This window comes from Canis lupus, chromosome 12 (genome assembly GCF_011100685.1).
Source record: "Canis lupus familiaris isolate Mischka breed German Shepherd chromosome 12, alternate assembly UU_Cfam_GSD_1.0, whole genome shotgun sequence".
Taxonomy (NCBI): domain Eukaryota; kingdom Metazoa; phylum Chordata; class Mammalia; order Carnivora; family Canidae; genus Canis; species Canis lupus.
The window spans coordinates 24,681,685-24,700,008 of NC_049233.1; the positions used below are offsets into that span (position 1 = coordinate 24,681,685).

General features: G+C 36.2%; 1 protein-coding gene across 4 annotated transcripts in view; it reads left to right on the forward strand.

Annotated features, from left to right (window-relative positions):
* The window catches only part of RAB23 (RAB23, member RAS oncogene family), a 49,736-nt gene that overhangs the window by 23,648 nt on the left and 7,764 nt on the right, over window positions 1-18,324 (forward strand). For 2 of the 4 annotated variants that reach the window (XM_038554417.1, XM_038554416.1), the window contains exons 4-7: window positions 2,174-2,330; window positions 3,864-3,946; window positions 5,387-5,479; window positions 9,196-12,701. In XM_038554417.1, the coding sequence (XP_038410345.1) occupies window positions 2,174-2,330; window positions 3,864-3,946; window positions 5,387-5,479; window positions 9,196-9,335 (473 nt within the window). In that variant the 3' untranslated portion in view covers window positions 9,336-12,701. Of the gene's footprint in view, window positions 1-2,173; window positions 2,331-3,863; window positions 3,947-5,386; window positions 5,480-9,195; window positions 12,702-15,977; window positions 16,908-18,324 lie in introns of those variants that run through there. The other 2 variants (XR_005367879.1, XR_005367880.1) reach the window with 2 other exon arrangements.

The following is an 18,324-nucleotide window of genomic DNA, read 5'->3' on the forward strand; positions in this document are numbered from 1 at the left end:
ATTTATTTATGATAGTCACACAGAGAGAGAGAGAGAGAGAGAGAGAGAGAGGCAGAGACATAGGCAGAGAGAGAAGCAGGCTCCATGCACCTGGAAGCCCGACGTGGGATCCGATCCCGGGTCTCCAGGATCGCGCCCTGGGCCAAAGGCAGGTGCTAAACTGCTGTGCCACCCAGGGATCCCCATTTTTCATTTATTTTTTATTTTTTTATTTTTATTTATTTTTAATATTTTTAATTTTTTTTCAACTTATTTATTTATGATAGTCACAGAGAGAGAGAGAGAGAGAGAGAGAGAGAGAGAGGCAGAGACACAGGCAGAGGGAGAAGCAGGCTCCATGCACCGGGAGCCCGATGTGGGATTCGATCCCAGGTCTCCAGGATCGCGCCCTGGGCCAAAGGCAGGCGCCAAACCGCTGTGCCACCCAGGGATCCCTCATTTATTTTTATTTTTTTTTAATTTTTTTAAATTTTTTTATTTATTTATGATAGTCTCACACACACACACACACACACACACACACACAGAGGCAGAGACATAGGCAGAGGGAGAAGCAGGCTCCATGCATCGGGAGCCCGATGTGGGATTCGATCCCAGGTCTCCAGGATCACGCCCTGGGCCAAAGGCAGGCGCCAAACCGCTGCGCCACCCAGGGATCCTCCTCATTTATTTTTTAAATGACATTTTGGGACACCTGACTGGCTCAGTTTGTAGAGCATGTGACTCTTAATCTCGGGGTTATGAGTTTGAGCCCCATATTGGGTGTAGAGATTACTTAAAATCTTAAGAAGAAAGAAAGATTTTTTAAACAAGGGCACTTGGGTGGCTCACTCAGTTGGGCATATCTGCCTTCCACTTGGGTCATGATCCCAGGGTTCTGGGATTGAGCCCTACATTGGGCTCCCTGCTTGGTGGGGAGTTTGCTTCTCCCTCTACTTCTGTTCGTGCTCTCTCTCAAATCTTTTTTAAAAACAGATTTTTTAAACAACATTTTGCTTTTCTTAAGCTCTCTTCCTGCCTATATCTCTGGTTTTTTTTTTTTTTTCTTTTACACATTTTTATTAAAGTACACTTCCTGTAAGAGTCCATTGGCCCTCAGATTTAAATAATAGTTGGATATAAACTTATAGGTTTTTTTTTTTTTAAGATTTTATTTATTTATTCATGAGGGACAGGGAGAGAGAAAGAGGCAGAGACACAGGCAGAGGGAGAAACAGGCTCCATGCAGGGAGCCCAACATGGGACTCAATCCTGGGTCTCCAGGATCACGCCCCAGACTGAAGACAGTGCTAAACCTCTGGGCCACTGGGGCTGCCCAAAAGAACAGTTTCTTAAAGTATAATTAAATAATGTTTATTTATAGCTTAAGTAAATATTAGAGTTCAAGTAAATATAAGTTTATTTACTAGTATCCAGTGTGATCTTGTCAGTGTTGGGTTTTGGAGGGGGAGCAGGGGGACGCAGAGAGAGAGAATATTAAGTAGGCTTCATGCCTAGGGTGGAGCCCAACAAGGGGCTCAATCTCACAACCCTGAGATCATGACCTGACCTGAAATCGAGAGTCTTGACACTGAACTGACTGAGCCCACCCAGGCACCCCTCCTCAGTTTTATTTGTTCTTAAATTCCTGGAAAGTGTCAGGGAGCATCTGTTTATCTGTGTTGTATACTGTCCCCAGCCCCAGTTTTGTATTAATTTAGACAGTTTTGTAATTAATACATTTTTTGGTTTAAAATCTGTTTTAGAGTATGGAAGATTTTCCCATATGAAGTCTCTGCTTTTACAGTAATACTTAACTGCTGGTTTTTCTCTTTCATGCTCTTTTGCTTTGTACTATAGTATTCCCTTTAATGGTAATGCAGACCTTTTTTGGCCTTACAGTATCCTAAGTAGCCCAGGTATGTATGTTTTGAGTCTTAGTTGGAAACTTACACCTGAGAAATCTGGAAGGAAGGAATAATAGTAAGAAAAGGTGCCTTGGTTCCAGGAAATTCTCTTGTCCCAGGGCGATTTACTCTTATCTGTATATCTCTCTCTGTGTGTGACTATCATAAATAAATAAAAAATAAAAAAATAAAAAAATAAAAAATGTTTGAATAGGTAAAAATTGCCCTCATCCTGTATAGGATTGTTTCATTAATGTAAATAACATTTTTATTTTGTGACCTTACAGGAGCCCAGGCTTGTGTGCTTGTATTTTCTACCACAGACAGAGAATCTTTTGAAGCAATTTCCAGTTGGAGAGAGAAAGTAGTAGCTGAAGTTGGAGATATACCAACTGTACTTGTCCAAAACAAGATTGATCTCTTAGATGATTCTTGTATAAAGAAGTAAGATGTTCACTTTTGAGGGGGAGGTGGTAATTCTATAAAGTTAAAACTTATTTTAATTTTTGCATAGATCTAAAAATTTTAGGAAACCTTTTATAGAGACTGCCTTATAATTAAGTTTTCTGTGAGCTATTTTTTGTGATAGGTTTGGGTTAAAAAAATTAACATGAAATCATAAGTAGACAAAATTCAAGGAATAAACTTTGAAGGCCTTTTGGAATTCCAGTCTTAGGTCTTACACTGGAAATCCAGCTCTTGATGTTGTCAAATCTAAATATAATAAGAATGTTAATAAAAACATCCCTAGGGGAAAAAAATCCCTGTATGTTTTAATATCTAGAGCAAGTAGCTATCCTATGGTGATGACTTTAAATAAGTAGTTCAGATTCGTATTGTTTTGTATATTCAGAAATTCAGTTCAAATTTGTGAACTGAGCATCTAGATAATTTCTTTCTATAAGTATTTGCACATTGTATTATTAACTTTTTGCTAGCTTTTAAAATCTTTGCTTGGTTTTTACCTCATTTTTTGTTATGTTCTTATATTAGTTATCTGTTGCTGTATAACAATTTAACCCAAAACTTAGTGCCTTCAACAAAAATTTATTTTTTCCATTTCTCTGTGTCAGGAATTTGAGGGTGGATTAATCATGTGTTTCTGGTTCAGGTTTTTCATGAAAACAAGCTGTTGTCACAGTCAAGCTGTTACACAGGACAGTAGTCATGTAAAGCATGACTGGGGCTGGAGGATCCAATTCTAGAACGCTCACTCACTTGGCCTGTTGCCATGTGGACCTCTCCCTAGGGCTGCTTGAGTGTCGGCACAGCATGGCAGCAGCTTTCCCCAAGCAGGATTCAAAACAGAGTGAAGCAGAAGCCCTAATGTCTCTTATGACCTAATCTCAGAAGTCACATACTATCACTTCTGTGTATTGATCACACAGACTAACCTTGATTACAGTGTAGGAAGAAACTACACAAGGTTGTGAAGACCAGGAAGAAGGTGAAGAAGGGTGGGGTGGAATCATCCGGAATGATTTTAGAGCAGAGCTACTACAGTCTTATTAAAACTAAGATCAGAGTCATAATAAAACTAAAATTAGGAGTCTGCTCTCATAGACGGAGTCGTTAATTTAATGACTTTGGCTTTGACAGCAAAGTAGTTTCACAGCCAGTAAGAGTAAAGTAAGGAATGCAGTGTAAGATTTTCAGAGTATGATTAAATTCAAATGTTTTTAAAAACAAAATTAATTTAAGTGTTATATAACAAAAAGTGATATTTAGCCATTTTAAGACTAGAGTTTAATGACCATAGAATTGACAGTATAATGGTGTTTATCCCACAACAATACTGAAAACTAAAAATCCTGTTTAAGTACTGACAACATAACTTTCAACTACTCTGGAAGGTCTGACACCCACACCCCTAAGCTGTATTCAGTAAATGTAATAAAAATGATTTTTTAAAACAAGCTATCAGAAGGTATCTTTATAAGTGCTTTTTTTTTTTTTTTTTTTTTAATCGATACATAGTGAGGAAGCCGAGGCACTGGCAAAAAAGTTAAAGCTCAGATTCTACAGAACATCAGTGAAAGAAGATCTAAATGTGACTGAAGGTAAACTGCCTTTAAGAAAAATTTAATAGAGATCCCTGGGTGGCTCAGCAGTTTAGCGCCTGCCTTCGGCCCAGGGCGTGATTCTGGAGTCCCGGGATCAAGTCCCACATCAGGCTCCCTGCATGGAGCCTGCTTCTCCCTCTGCCTATGTCTCTGCCTCTCTTTCTGTGTCTCTCATGAATAAATAAATAAAATCTTTAAAAAAAATAGCAAGAAGTTTGTTTTATTCTTCTTACATTTTTTTCTGTTGTGGTTTCCAGAAGTCATATATGTAATAACAGGATTTTCTTGTCACCTATCATTAAGTAAAATTTAAAAGCATGATGTTTCTTAGAGTCCTTAACTAATTACTAATGACTCTGAATACTTATTACTCTCTGTTGCCAAACTTTGGTGGGTTTTGTTTTGTTTTTTATCTTTAAAAATATAACTGTATATATTTGAGTGTGTATGCATGTATGTGTTTTTCATGGATACCTTTTTAAATTACTGAATTGTTTGAGAACTCCACTATAGTGGATGTTCCATTAGGCGGTTATAATGACCTTAATTTGTTCTTATGTGTGTGTTTTTTAAAGATTTATTAATTTATTTGAGAGGTGAGGGAGGAGAGGCAGAGGGAGAGAATTCTCAAGCAGACTCCCCAGTGAGTACAGAGCCCAACATGGGGCTCATTCCCACGACCCATGAAATAATGACCTCAGCCAAAACCAAGAGATCAGCACCCAACCAGCTGAGCTATTCAGGCTCCCCTGGTTGTTTTTTGTTTTTGTTTTTTTAAGTAATCCCCCAACGTGGGACTGGAACTTATGACCCTGAGGTCAAGAGTCCCGTGCTCTACTGACTGAGCCAGCCAGGCACCCCTGACCTTAATTTGTTTAGTAATATTTCCCAGTTTAAGAAAGTGAGAGTAGAGAAAGGTGATTATTTTTCTCGTTCCAGAACTGCTACTTATATTGTTAGATTGCAACTTGATTGTTGCTCAAGTGTCTTCTAGGTAGTTTTTTTCACCTAAAGAAAGGAGATATGTTTTCAAGACTGAGTTAATGTGGTATATTGCTGATTGTTGATCCCTATTCAAGTATCTAAAACTAATGACTACTAAGTATTATTTCATTTCTTTACTAATAAAATGCCATATATATTTATAATTACTATTGTACTTAGGCATTGCTCAAATAATTCTTTTTTTGAATGCTCAAGTAATTTTTAAAAGTTGAGTTTTTTCAACTAGATTATATACTTCCAATTTAATTTTAAATGGAAAGGAAATAAGGATTCATCCTTTTGGTAAGGATGAATGTAAGAATACAAATATTTCAAAATAAATAAATGTCATTAGCAAGTATACAATATTATAGTGAGTGATATGAAACAACAGATTTTACATGCATAAATTATACTGACCTGGTAAGATTTTTGCTTTTGCTTTTATTCTAGTTTTTAAATATTTGGCTGAAAAATACCTTCAAAAACTCAAACAGCAAATAGCTGAGGATCCAGAATTAATGCATTCAAGTAGTAACAAAATTGGTAAGTACTCAAGAAATTTCAGTCCCATGTTTACCTGCTAAATTTATTTTCCATTCATTATTACCATATTTACTATTTTTTAATCATCTTTTTATTGTGTGGGTTCTTTTTTTTTTTTTTTAAGTAAGCTCCATGCACAACTTTGAGCCCAATGCAAGGCTTGAACTCACAACCCTAAGATCAAGATCTGAGCTAAGATCAAGAATTGTATGCTTAACTGAGCTACCCAGGCACCCCATATTTACTATTTTTTTTTAAAGATTTATTTATTTATTTTAGAGAAAGAGAGGGCAAGTCGGGGGAAGGGTAGAGGGAGAGAGAGAGAGACAAGCAGACTCCACACTGAGTGCAGAGCCTGATGGGGGTTTAGTCAGGACCCCAAGATCATGACCTGAGCCGATATTGAGATGCTTAAACAACTGAACCACTCAGGTGCCCCTGCTATTTTTTTAATATAATATGTTCATTTCTCTTTTTTTTAAGAGAGATTTTATTTATTTATTTATTTATTTATTTATTTATTTATTTATTTATTTATTTATTTATTTGAGACACAGAGGCAGAGACACAGGCAGAGGGAGAAGCAGGCTCCTCGCAAGGAGCTGGATGCAGGACTCGATTCCGGATCCCTGGATCAGGCCCTGAGCCAAAGGCAGACGCTCAATCACTGAGCCACCCAGATGTCCCAATGTTTATTTCTTTAAGAAATGTGATTAGAGGGATCCCTGGGTGGCGCAGCGATTTGGCGCCTGCCTTTGGCCCAGGGCGCGATCCTGGAGACCCGGGATCGAATCCCACGTCGGGCTCCCGGTGCATGGAGCCTGCTTCTCTCTCTGCCTCTCTTTCTCGCTCTCTTTCCGTGACTATCATAAATTAATAAAAAAAAATTTAAAAAAAAAAAAAAAAAAAAAAAGAAATGTGATTAGAAAGTATTAGATTAGCAATTGTTAAACTTAGTATCAACTCTCATATTAAAAGGTATATTGAGTTAAAAGATTTTTTTTAACTATTGAACTTTCTATGTATTAAGAGAGCAGGGATAAAGACTTTACAAAGGTCTGTCCTATGTATAAATGGGCTCTTAACACTTGTTTTTTTTTTTTTTAATATTATTTATTTATTCATGAGAGACACAGAGAGAGAGAGGCAGAGAGACAGGCAGAGGGAGAAGCAGGCTCCATGCAGGGAGCCTGATGTGGGACTCGATCTTGGGACTCCAGGATCACGCCCTGAGCCAAGGGCAGGCACTAAACCGCTGAGCCATCCAGGGATCCCCAACACTTGTTCCTCTGACACTATACTTGTACTATTTCCATACACTTTACTGAATTTTTTTTTTGTAATACTAAATGCCTGCAAAGTTTAACATTTCCTAAAGAATAACTATGTTGTCTTCTCTATAACAGTCACTGGACTGACTATGTCATGTTTTTTGCTATGGCTACCAGGAAGTTGAGAACCAAATTTTCTGTTACTAAAGCTTCTGTGTAGTCTCTTAGGGACTCCATATCTGTATTTTGACACCCCCCCCCCCCCCATATATGTACTCACATTATTTTCTTGACCTGTTTTAACTTCTTTTCCCCCTTGGTTCTTGCTTCTTTTTGTTGTTATTTTGCCATTTTTATTGAATATGTTCTTACTGTCAGACACCTCAAATGCTTTGTGAAACAAAATAGGACAGTTGTAATAAGCTTCTGTCTAGCTTTGTCTTCTGAGCTCCATTCTTGTCTCTTCCAATTTCCTGAGTGAAGCCCTTTGATAGATTTGTATTATGGAGAATATTAAATGCAGCTCTCTTCATGCTGAGATCTAAAGACAATATCATCTATCCTGTATGGCCTTAAGCCCCACTCATATATGTACCTGTTTTCCAGTTCTGCCAGAGGTCTTGCTGTATCTTAAACATTCTTTTTTTTTTTTTTTTTTCAATTTTTATTTATTTATGATAGTCACAGAGAGAGAGAGAGGGGCAGAGACATAGGCCGAGGGAGAAGCAGGCTCCATGCACCGGGAGCCCGATGTGGGATTCAATCCCGGGTCTCCAGGATCGCGCCCTGGGCCAAAGGCAGACGCCAAACCGCTGCGCCACCCAGGGATCCCCTGTATCTTAAACATTCTAACACTGTCTTCTTCATTCTTGCTTATTTTGGTTCTTTCATCAAGAATGACTTCTTTCAGGATGCCTGGGTGGCTCAGTGGTTGAGCATCTGCCTTTGGCTCAGGGCGTGATCCCGGAATTCCTGGGATCAAGTCCCACATTGGGCTTCCTGCATGGAGCCTGCTTTTCCCTCTGCCTATGTCTCTGCATCTCTCTCTCTAGGTCTCTCATGAATAAATAAATAAAATCTTTATAAATAATAATAATAGATAAATAGATAGATTAGATAGATAGATAGATTAGATAGATAGATAGATAGATAGATAGATAGATAGATAGATAGATAGATAGAATGACCTCTTTCCCATCCCTGTCAAAGAACTATTCATTCCTCAAGGACTGTCTAGAAAGCTTTCTCTGCTCGCTGTATATCTAGCTAAAGCAATTACTGCTATTCTTTTCTTCTAAATGAAGAGAGATCTAAGTCCAATACATTGCCAGTTGTCCAGTTCTACCTTTTTTATTAGTCTGTCGTTTCTTATATTTTAGGTATAATTGGTCCTTCCTTGGAACCATCTGTGGGATCTTGGGTCCCTTTTATGACACTTAAGGAAGAGTAGCTAAAGCATTACTTACCTGCATACTACCTCACGTCACTTATTAGATTGTAAACTTCTTGTGGGCAGGAATTGGTTATAGTCATCTTTGTATTGCTGATAGTGTCTCTGGCACAGACTTGTGTATCATGGAGGATAAGTTGTTTGTTTATTTATTTATGATAAATTGTTTATAAACTAGAGATTATAGTATTAGAGCAGCACAGTTCAAAATGGGAACTATAGTAGTTAAAAGTTTTCATTTAGTTCATCCTTTAATTTACTTACCGCTTTAATTATTTGTAGACCATTTCGTTGTTGTTTTACCCTAGATAGGAAAATCTCACATTACTACAGCTTTTACATATGCAATGTTTTTATTAACATAAAATCTCACAAATACTGTTGTGAACTACAAATCTGGTATTCTTGAGGAAATTATATGATGTAAAAGATAATAAGTGAAATTATTAAAATTATCATACTTGCTGATAGCAAATTCAGAAATAGATTGTTAGTGAAAAGATGCAGAACTGTGTGTACAGTTAATCATCAGTTTGGTAATTAAGGGAGAAAAAAATGCATTTGCATTTTTGCTTAAATATGCATAAAATATCTCTGGAAGGAAACAGGAAAAGTGAAAAACATACATGCTTTAGGGAAGGTAAACTGGTGATTTGGAACGGAGACTTTACTGTGTAATCCCTTTTGTACCCTTTGAATTTTGACAAACGATATATATTGGCTATTAAAAATAAACGTGGAGCACTTAGGTGGCTTAGTTGGTAGAACATACAACTCGATCTCAGGGTCATGAGTTCGAGCCCAGTGTTTACTTAAAAAGGAGGAGTAGAGTTTACTTAAAAAAAAACTTATAAAATAAATGAAATGAAAACAAAAGCTTAAAGTTGTAAATACTGAAAATATTACTGATTTACTAAGATGCTGGATACACAGTGTACAATAGGTAACCCTGAACTATATCAGTATCACTCTCTCTGTTTTTCCTCAATTTACAGGTGTCTTTAATACATCAACTGGAAGTCACTTGGGTCAAAATTCAAGTACCCTTAATGGTGGAGATGTCATCAATCTTCGACCCAACAAACAGAGAACCAAGAAAAATAGAAATCCTTTTAGCAGCTGTAGCATACCCTAAAACATTTTAGGGAGGAAAAAAAATTGAGTTATGTTGTGCAATTCAGTAAGAAATGCATCCAACTGTCATGGTATGTTACAAGTTTTTTTTTTTTTTTTTAAGCAGACTTTGCACCTAATGGCTCTGTGAAAGTTGACAGACTTAAATATTGTTCTGCAGTGCTTTTCAGGTGGAGTGAGATCTTTGGTGGAAAGATTACTGCCTTGTGGACTTGTTTTAATTTTGTTTTTTTTACATCAGACGAAGCTTCTCCTGTTTTTGAAGGAATGCTGTAAAAAATGTCAAAAACAGGTTTTGCTGAATTTTAAGTGCTGGAAAACATAAATGGAATGCCCCAAATATATCGGTACAGATTTTAATATTATTGACCAAGGAGAGATAGCAAGCATTGTATTTCTGAAATTGGTCATATAGCTTTTTTGGAAAGTAGTATTGAATCCAAATACTTACAAAAAAACAATAGTGTAAGGTAAACCCTAAATCTTGCCAGACTGCATTAGTGTATATTTGTCAATGTTACTTGTGCAATATCTGTATAATGTAGAATATGGAGTTATGTATGCAGATATCTGGTACTGAAGTATACTGAAGGTATATTCAGTACTAAGGAAAGAGAATCTAATTCATTCATTCTTAAAATCATTTACACATTGTGTGTATGTTAAAAGTTTTTATTTTCAAATAAAAAATTCCAGACATATATTTTGCAAAACAAGCTCAGATTTTAAAAGTGCTTTGTGCCAAAAATATCATACCTAATTTTTACAGTGCTTTACTATCAGAATTTATATTGTTTATATCTTTTAAAAGCAGTTTTCCTCTCTGACAGGGTAGATAAAAGAGTAGAAATGTTTAATGCTAGAGTATTTCCCAGGTGAGACTTGCTGCAAAATCTTTCTCACATGTCCATCTATAAGCATGAGGAGCTCGTGCTGGCCAAGCCCTTATGATGTCTGGCACCCCTGCAGTTATCCCGTGGGTCCTGTGAAATGCAGTGGTGCATCTAGCGCCTTTTTCTGCTGAAAATGCAATTTTGAACTTTTAAGGTTATGCTATCAATTTTTTAAATGCAGAAAAGATGATCTTTTGTCTTCATCTGCATGATAGATTTTATAAGGCCCTGCAACTCTAAAGCATCTTTTCGTTTACACATTTTTGTATGGTATTTTAAGATGATCACTTAAAAATTTCTAGAAACTTCGGTTTGTATAGCACTTTCTCAAGGGCTCTGTCAGCACCACATGCAGAATAATTTCTTTTAAGAACTGATTTTCACAGTAATCACGTGGCAGAGCATAAATATGGTAACTTGGGACAGTAGTTTTCCAACTAAGATAATTGCATGAACTCTGTTAAAAAACGATTATTGTTCATCAATGACTTTGTTTTTAACCCCTCCCTATATACCTGGTTTTCGCAGGATTTCAAGACATGTAACTTTTCCTGGAAAATGTGTCATAAATTCATTTTTCATTATTTGAACAAATGCATAATGTTGTATGTATTTCTTCTGTATGTTCTGTCTCTTTCTAAGTCTTACATCTGCACCATCCTCTTCCCTTTGTCCAGATTAACATTGAAAAGAATAGAATTTTCTGGGGTATGTCCTTTTTAAGGGGTCAAGAGTGAATGTTTGCTTTTCATAGTATGGAAATAATCTGGTATTATCTATTTTAAAGTAATATAAAATATTAATTTTTATGTCACCAAGTTGACTTCACTCCCATTGCTGGCAGTGGGATAGGTGTTGGGGGAAAAAATTCCATTCCTAACAATGGGTATCTGTTAATGATTCCTTTTTCCTTTTCTACTCTCTTAGAATACAGTCTCTTTAATTTTTGCACAAAACATATTTTACAGCAAATAGTTTTGTGGTCTTTAGTAGCCAAAAAAAAAAAAAAATCATGTTATGTAATATGTTGTAGTTCTATTTCATATTAATTAAATATGTGGGGGAAGAGATTGCTACTTTTCTATATAAAAAAGATAATCTCTCATGGTGGTTGAAGTTTCCTGATAGTTGTAATATAATTTTATGTGTTTAGTTTTGTCCTTTTTTCTTATAAGAACTGAGAGAGAGCTTTGTTACACATTTGAATTTTTATTTGCACTTGTGTATTTTCCACTTATGATTATTCATTTTAAATCACTAAGAAGGTCTGAAAATCAGTTAAATACTTTCTCAATTTAATTCTAAAACCTAAGTCTAACCCCACCCCCAGCAGCTGGTTCAGCAGTTTAGCGACACCTTCACTACCTGTGTCTCTGCCTCTCTCTCTCTCTCTGTGTCTCTCATGAATAAATAAATAAAATCTTAATCCCCCCCACAAGTACCTTAATTCTTCTAAATCACTTTACTGTTAATTTGTAATGAACTACGGACACTAAAGAAAACACTGGCTAAGACTCCAGGATGTTGTTTGTGCATTTGTACTCTCATGTACTTTTTTACCTGGTGGCTGGTTTCTAGTATACAGACAGAGAGCTGTGGAATGACTGCCATATTGCAGAGCCCCCAGTTCTCCTTTCCTCTCTGTCAGCCTTACAAATTAGATAGCTTATCGAATAGCCCTTATATAAGGCAATATACAGTTGAACCTTGGACAATGCCAGTTTGAACTGTGTGGGTCCACTTCCATGCGGATTTTTTACAGGACTATAAATGTATTTTTTCTTCCTTATGGTTGTCTTAATAACATTTTCTTTTCTCCTGGCTTACTTTATAAGAATACAGTATGGAATACACACAACATACAGAATATTTGTTAATAGACAGCTTATGTTATCAGTAGGGCTTAGTAGTTAAGTGTTAGGGGAGTCAAAAGTTATACTTGGATTTTTCACAGTGTGGGGGTTGGTGCTGCTTATCCCGGTGTTGTTCAAGGATCAACTGTATTTCTGTTGTTATTAGTGCCATAAGATGAAATCCGTTGCCATTAATTAGTACTTACTATCAGGTGGGAACTATACAAAGTACCTTGCAAACAGTAATTTAATCTTTACAGCAATTCTATGGAGTATTATTATTCCTTCCCTTTTTTCAAAGGAGGAGGAGAATGAAGATCTAACTTTGTCAGAGTCACATATTCGATAGCAACAAAGCCATTTTCTATCCTATTTTGTAACTATTATGTTTATATTACCCAGACATAAAAAGATGTGCTATCTTCCATTATACTTTATAGTCTAATATATATGAATGGATTTGATACTGCTTTATATATGCAGTTATATTTTATGGAGGAATTACTACTGCTAGGAACATTTTCAGCGTTTAACTGTCCTAACATAATATTGATTTCTTATTTGATGCATTTGTCTTAAAAAGAGAATTAAAATAATAAAGTAACTATTTTTCAATCAAAAGTCTAATTTCTCATCTGAAATTATGGGGAGGGATGTATCCTAAAAGACTGATTTAATAATATTTTAGTACAGATTTGATAGTTTCATCAAAAAACTTTAAATAATTAAAAATATGAAGAAAACCTTTTGAATTGGGATTATGTACTTAGTTTAAAAAAAAAAAAAGTTAACCACTCCCAAGTACATTATAAGAGGCTTATGTAAAGGAATTCTGACTAGCCATTTTTAGTTAAAGTAGAAGATCAAAGTTGAAGGATTTAGCTTGGTTATATTGATTATTAAATGCTGAAATAATTTAATAAAGTAAGTTAAGCAATCTACATAAATGAATATATTAAATAAAAAAATAGGGGTGCCTGGCTAGTTCACATCGTGGAGCATGCAACTCTTGATCTCGGGGTTCTAAATTTGAGCCCCAAGTGGGTATAGAGAATACGTAAAAAAAATCTTCAAAACAAAAATTATTACCCATGCTGAATGTCAACATGGATGCAGAAGTTGTCATTGAAAGGTTTTTTATTTTCCCTATTTTTATATTTCTTATAATTCAGTTTTTCATATATTTAAGTGACAGACTCAAATATATTTCTATTATTTTTAATTGTTATAGAGAAATCAAAGGCTGAATTTGCTTTTTGTGTTATGTGTGACACCTTGTTTTTTGTGTTACGTGTGACACCTCTATAATTCTTACATTCTTTGTGCTATTATTAAATATGTACATATTTCATCTCTTCTAATTAAAATGTTACTCAAACTTTTCTACTTTTAAAATTGTAATGAGAATATTTTGCTCTTCTATTGGATTGTAAGAAAAAAACAATGTCATACTGATCTTGAAATTTCCTAGTATGGCTTTTACACAGATTTATAAATTACATGAATTAAAAGCAGATTATAAACAAACACTTAAAATTTAAATGCATGATACTTATTGCTGAGAGAAATTAAAGGAGATTTAAATGGATGTATTATGTACATGATTGGAAAACTCAGTATTGTTTTGTTGTCAGCTCTTTCTAAATTGATCTATAGATTCAATGCAATTCCAATCAAAATCCCAGCAGGCATTTTATTGAAAATGTTAAAGTTTATCTAAAAGTTATGTGATGAACCTAGGATAGCCAAAACAATTTTGAAAAAGAAAAGAGTTGAAGAACTGCGACTCTATGATTTTAAGATTCTCAGTATAGGTGCAGTAAAGAAGATACATAGATCATTGAAACAGACTAGAATCCAGAAATATACCCACAAAAATATGGTCAAGTGACTTTTAACAAAGACTTCATAACAGTTCCATGGATAAAGGGAAAATGTACTGGAATAACTAGATATTTTGAATCTTAGGACTTAACCTCATAATATCCTCAAAATATAATTTGTGGTGGGTTATTAACCTAATAAATAAAAGCTAAAACTAAGGCTTCTAGAAGAAAACAGGAAATAATCCGCATGACCTTAGGGTAAGCAAGTATATCTTAGGTCTTAGAAAGTGCTAACTGTAAGAGAATCAGTAAATTGAATATAATGAAAATTTAAAACTTCTACTCAAAGACATGGTTAAGAAATGAGTAGACAAGCCATATACCAGGAGAATATATCTGTAATAATCATATCTCGTGAGGGACTTATAACTATAATACGTTAAAAAAAAACCCAACCCTTGGGATCCCTGGGTGGCGCAGCGGTTTAGCGCCTGCCTTTGGCCCAGGGCGCGATCCTGGAGACCCGGGATCGAATCCCACGTCAGGCTCCCGGTGCATGGAGCCTGCTTCTCCCTCTCCCTGTGTCTCGGCCTCTCTCTCTCTGTGTGTGTGACTATCATAAAAAAAAATAATAATAATAAATAAATAAAACAGTTAAAAAAAAAACCCAACCCTACAACTCATTTATAAAAGACAACACAAATAAAAATGAGTAAAATACTTTAACAGACACATAATAGGGAAAGATATATGAATAGGCAATAAGTACATGGGAAAATGCTCAAAACGTTAGTCATCAGGAAAGTGTGAATTAATACAACAATAAGATGCCATTACAAGCCTCTAAAATAGCTAAAATTAATAATTGACAAAATACTTGTATAGATGTGGACTAATTGGAACTCTGATTTAGTCACTTTGGGAACCTTGGCAATTTCTAATAAAATCAAAGATACATCATCTATATGACCCAGAAATTTCCCTTCTAGGTATTTACCCAAGAGAAATAAAATCTTAAGTGTATGAAAAGAGTTGTACAAGAATGTTCATAGCAGCTTTAAAATAGACTGAAACTGTGCCTGGGTGGTTCAGTCGGTTAAGCAAGCATCTGCCTTTGTCTCAGGTCATGATCCCAGGGTCCTGGGATCGAGCCTTAGCCTCCCTGATGAGTGAACAATCTATTTCTTCCTCTCCTTCCTCTGCCTCCCATGCCCCACTCATTCTCACTTGCAGTCTCTCAAATAAATAAATAAAATCTTTAAAAAATAAAAGCCCCAAGCTGGAAAAATGCAGATACCACCAACACATGAATAGTTATACTAATTGTAGTATATTCATACAATGAAATAATACTCATAATTAAAATGAACAAACTATTAATCTACAAAACAACATGAATCTCAAAAAATGCTGGGTGAAAGAAGTCTGAGAAAAAGAGTATGTACTGTATAGTTTCGTTTATATGAAGTCCTAGAGTGGGCAAATCTAAATAAGAACAGTAGTTGCTTCTGGGAGCATGCATTGACAAGAAAAAGGCATAGAGAATATTCTTGGGTGAGGAAGATATATCTTGATATGGGTGTGTATTACATAGCTATGTATATGTATGTTTATGCATACACAGCTATATGGGTATGTCAAAACATTGAATTATACACTTAAGATCTGTATATTTCACTGTAAACTATACACCTCAATAAAAAATTAGAAAAATAATGTGCTTGTTTTCCGGGAAACACTGCTTTAATGATGAATTATATTTAAATTAATATTTATTTGGGACTACTTCTAAGAAAGGTGATGGCTTAAGCACTAACATTTGGATATCCTTTATGGAATCTGGCCAATGGAATATAAAATCGATGAACAACCTGAGTAGTAGATAGTCTCCAAAGACGGCCCCCAAATATGTGCATGCAGCTACTTCCATCAGGAGGGAGAGCTTATGTCTCTTCTTGAATCTGATGTGGGCCTCTAACTGCTTCATCTAATTAAATGCAGAGACGTAACAGCCTGGGATCTCTGAACCCAGGCATTAATAAGCCTTCTGCTTTCTCCTTCTGAAACCCAGCAGCCATGGTGTGAGGAAACAGTTAAGTGAAAAGGCCTGTGTAGCAAAAATAAAGGGCTCCAGCGAACAGCCCCAGCTGAGCTCCTGTGTGACAGCCAGCACCAATCTGGAGTAGTCTTGGAGATGGATCACCCAGCCTCAGTCAAACCAACCTTGCTAGTGCCAAATATAGCAGAGATGAGCTACCCCACTGAGCCCTGCCGAAACTGCAAAATCACAAACAAGTAAATGATTATTGCTTTAAGTTACTAAATTTTGGAGTTGTGTATTACATAGCAATTGATAATTAAAACAACTTACAATGGAACGCCTGGGTGGTACAGCGGTTGAGCATCTGCCTTTGGCTCAGGGCATGATCCCAGTTTGGGAATTAAGTCACACATCAGGCTCCCTGTGAGGAGTCTGCTTCTCCCTCTGCCTATGTCTCTGCCTCTCTTTGTGTCTCTCATTAATAAATAAATAAAATCTTTAAAAAAATAAAACAACTTACATTAACACTGGAATATGGAAAATACCATCCACATGGCACAAATTTCAAGGAATTTTTCCCACGTGGCATAGATGGAACCAGATTGAAGGAGGACATGTAGGGCTTGCTCATCATTCCTTTCCTGAGGAAGGAGTGCTGGGCTTCCGAGAATAGAAGAAATCCTGATGAAATGCTTCATACAAACCCTTTAGGATTTTGGTTGGGATTGCATAAAAATAGATTAATTTGGGGCAAATTGTCATCTTTGTCATATTGAGTCTTTCTATGTAGAAACGTCATAGTGTCCCTTTATTCAAGTCTGTGTGTGTGTGTGTGTGTGTGTGTGTGTGTGCGTGTGTGTCAGTAAAATTTGAAATTTGTTAACTTTTCTAGTGGTTCATCCTAAGTATATTGGTCCAGTATTGGGATTTCAAATAAACTGTGTTGGAGATTATCTGGGTCTTTGGGCAAATCTTTTGGTCTCAAAGAAGGAGTAAACGTTTGTATTTTCTGTGGTGATTTTGCAAGATTTACAGAGTATAGGAAATAGGGAGGAAGCTATCTCAGAATTTCACTGCTGTGCCCACTGGCTGCTTCTCAAAGTTTATTCTCTAGGGTTGTTCCTTGGTGCTGCCCCACCCCACCTTCCCACACTCACCTTGGCAACAGGCACCAATCCTCCTCTTAGAGGTTCACTACATCCATCCCCTTTGTGCTCACTTCACTAGGGCAGACTTAATGAGCTGCTGTTCTGGCAGGGCTTCCTGCTGACAGCCCTGCAGCTTTACTACCTCCACTCCAGGTGTGGGGGGCTGGGTTCTGTCCTGGGCATCATTGCTTACTTCCCAAGCAAGCTTTTCCTTTTTCATTTATTGAATTTCAGGCTGCTTATCCTCACCCCCGCAACCCTCACCCCACTCTGGTCCTGTTTGCACTTTGTCTTGTAGAAATTGCTCTGGCCTATATCTTCTCTTTTTCCATCCCTGAAACAGAATTGTTCCCATGTTTATATTATACTTGTCATTTCAATGACATTTGAAAACTCATCCCTGAAATGGGAGATTTCAGAATTATCTTTCTTAAGCAGATATCTGATTATAACCAAAATCTTAATGGTTCTGTGAATACTTAGATGGTAATCTTAATGTCTCTTCTGAGCATTCAGGACTCCCCAACATTTCACTCTAGCTCACCTTCTTACTGTGGGCTTACATGTATCTGATATTTTGATTACATGTGGGCTTCTTACTGTGGGCTTAATGTGTCTGATTACCATTTCTAGAACCTACCCACAGTTTGCCATTCTCAGCCTTTTATATTGATTTCTTGACCAGAAATGTCCATTCATTTATCATATAGTTGTTGTTGACTCATATAGTTGTTGACGGCCTTCCACATACCAAACACTGTCAATAGTAACATTGTTTAAAAAAAAAACAAAAAACAATCATGCTTAGACTTTGGAAGAAAATAGTTTCTTTGATCAAAACTATATTTTGTGTGTCTAGATGTTTGAAAATATCAAATATTAAACTGTGACAATATGCAGAGGCTGTCTGTTGACACATGAACTGAGTTAGTGCCAGTGGTTCACATGTAAGGAAGTGAGCTTAAATTTACCCTGAACCAGATCATAATCCACTAGGAGGGACAGGCATGAATCTTGTCAGCTAATGATAAGAGCCAGGAAATAACACTGAAGAAGTCTCTGGGTTTGTAGTGAAAAATAGTTCCATAAATAACAGGGAACAGACATGGCAAGAGATACGATAGATTCTATCTTTGGCTAATTATAGATGTCAGATGCTATGACTGATTGTGTGCACCCCCTCCCCCATTCATATGTTGAAATCCTCATCTCCAGCATGATGGTGTTAG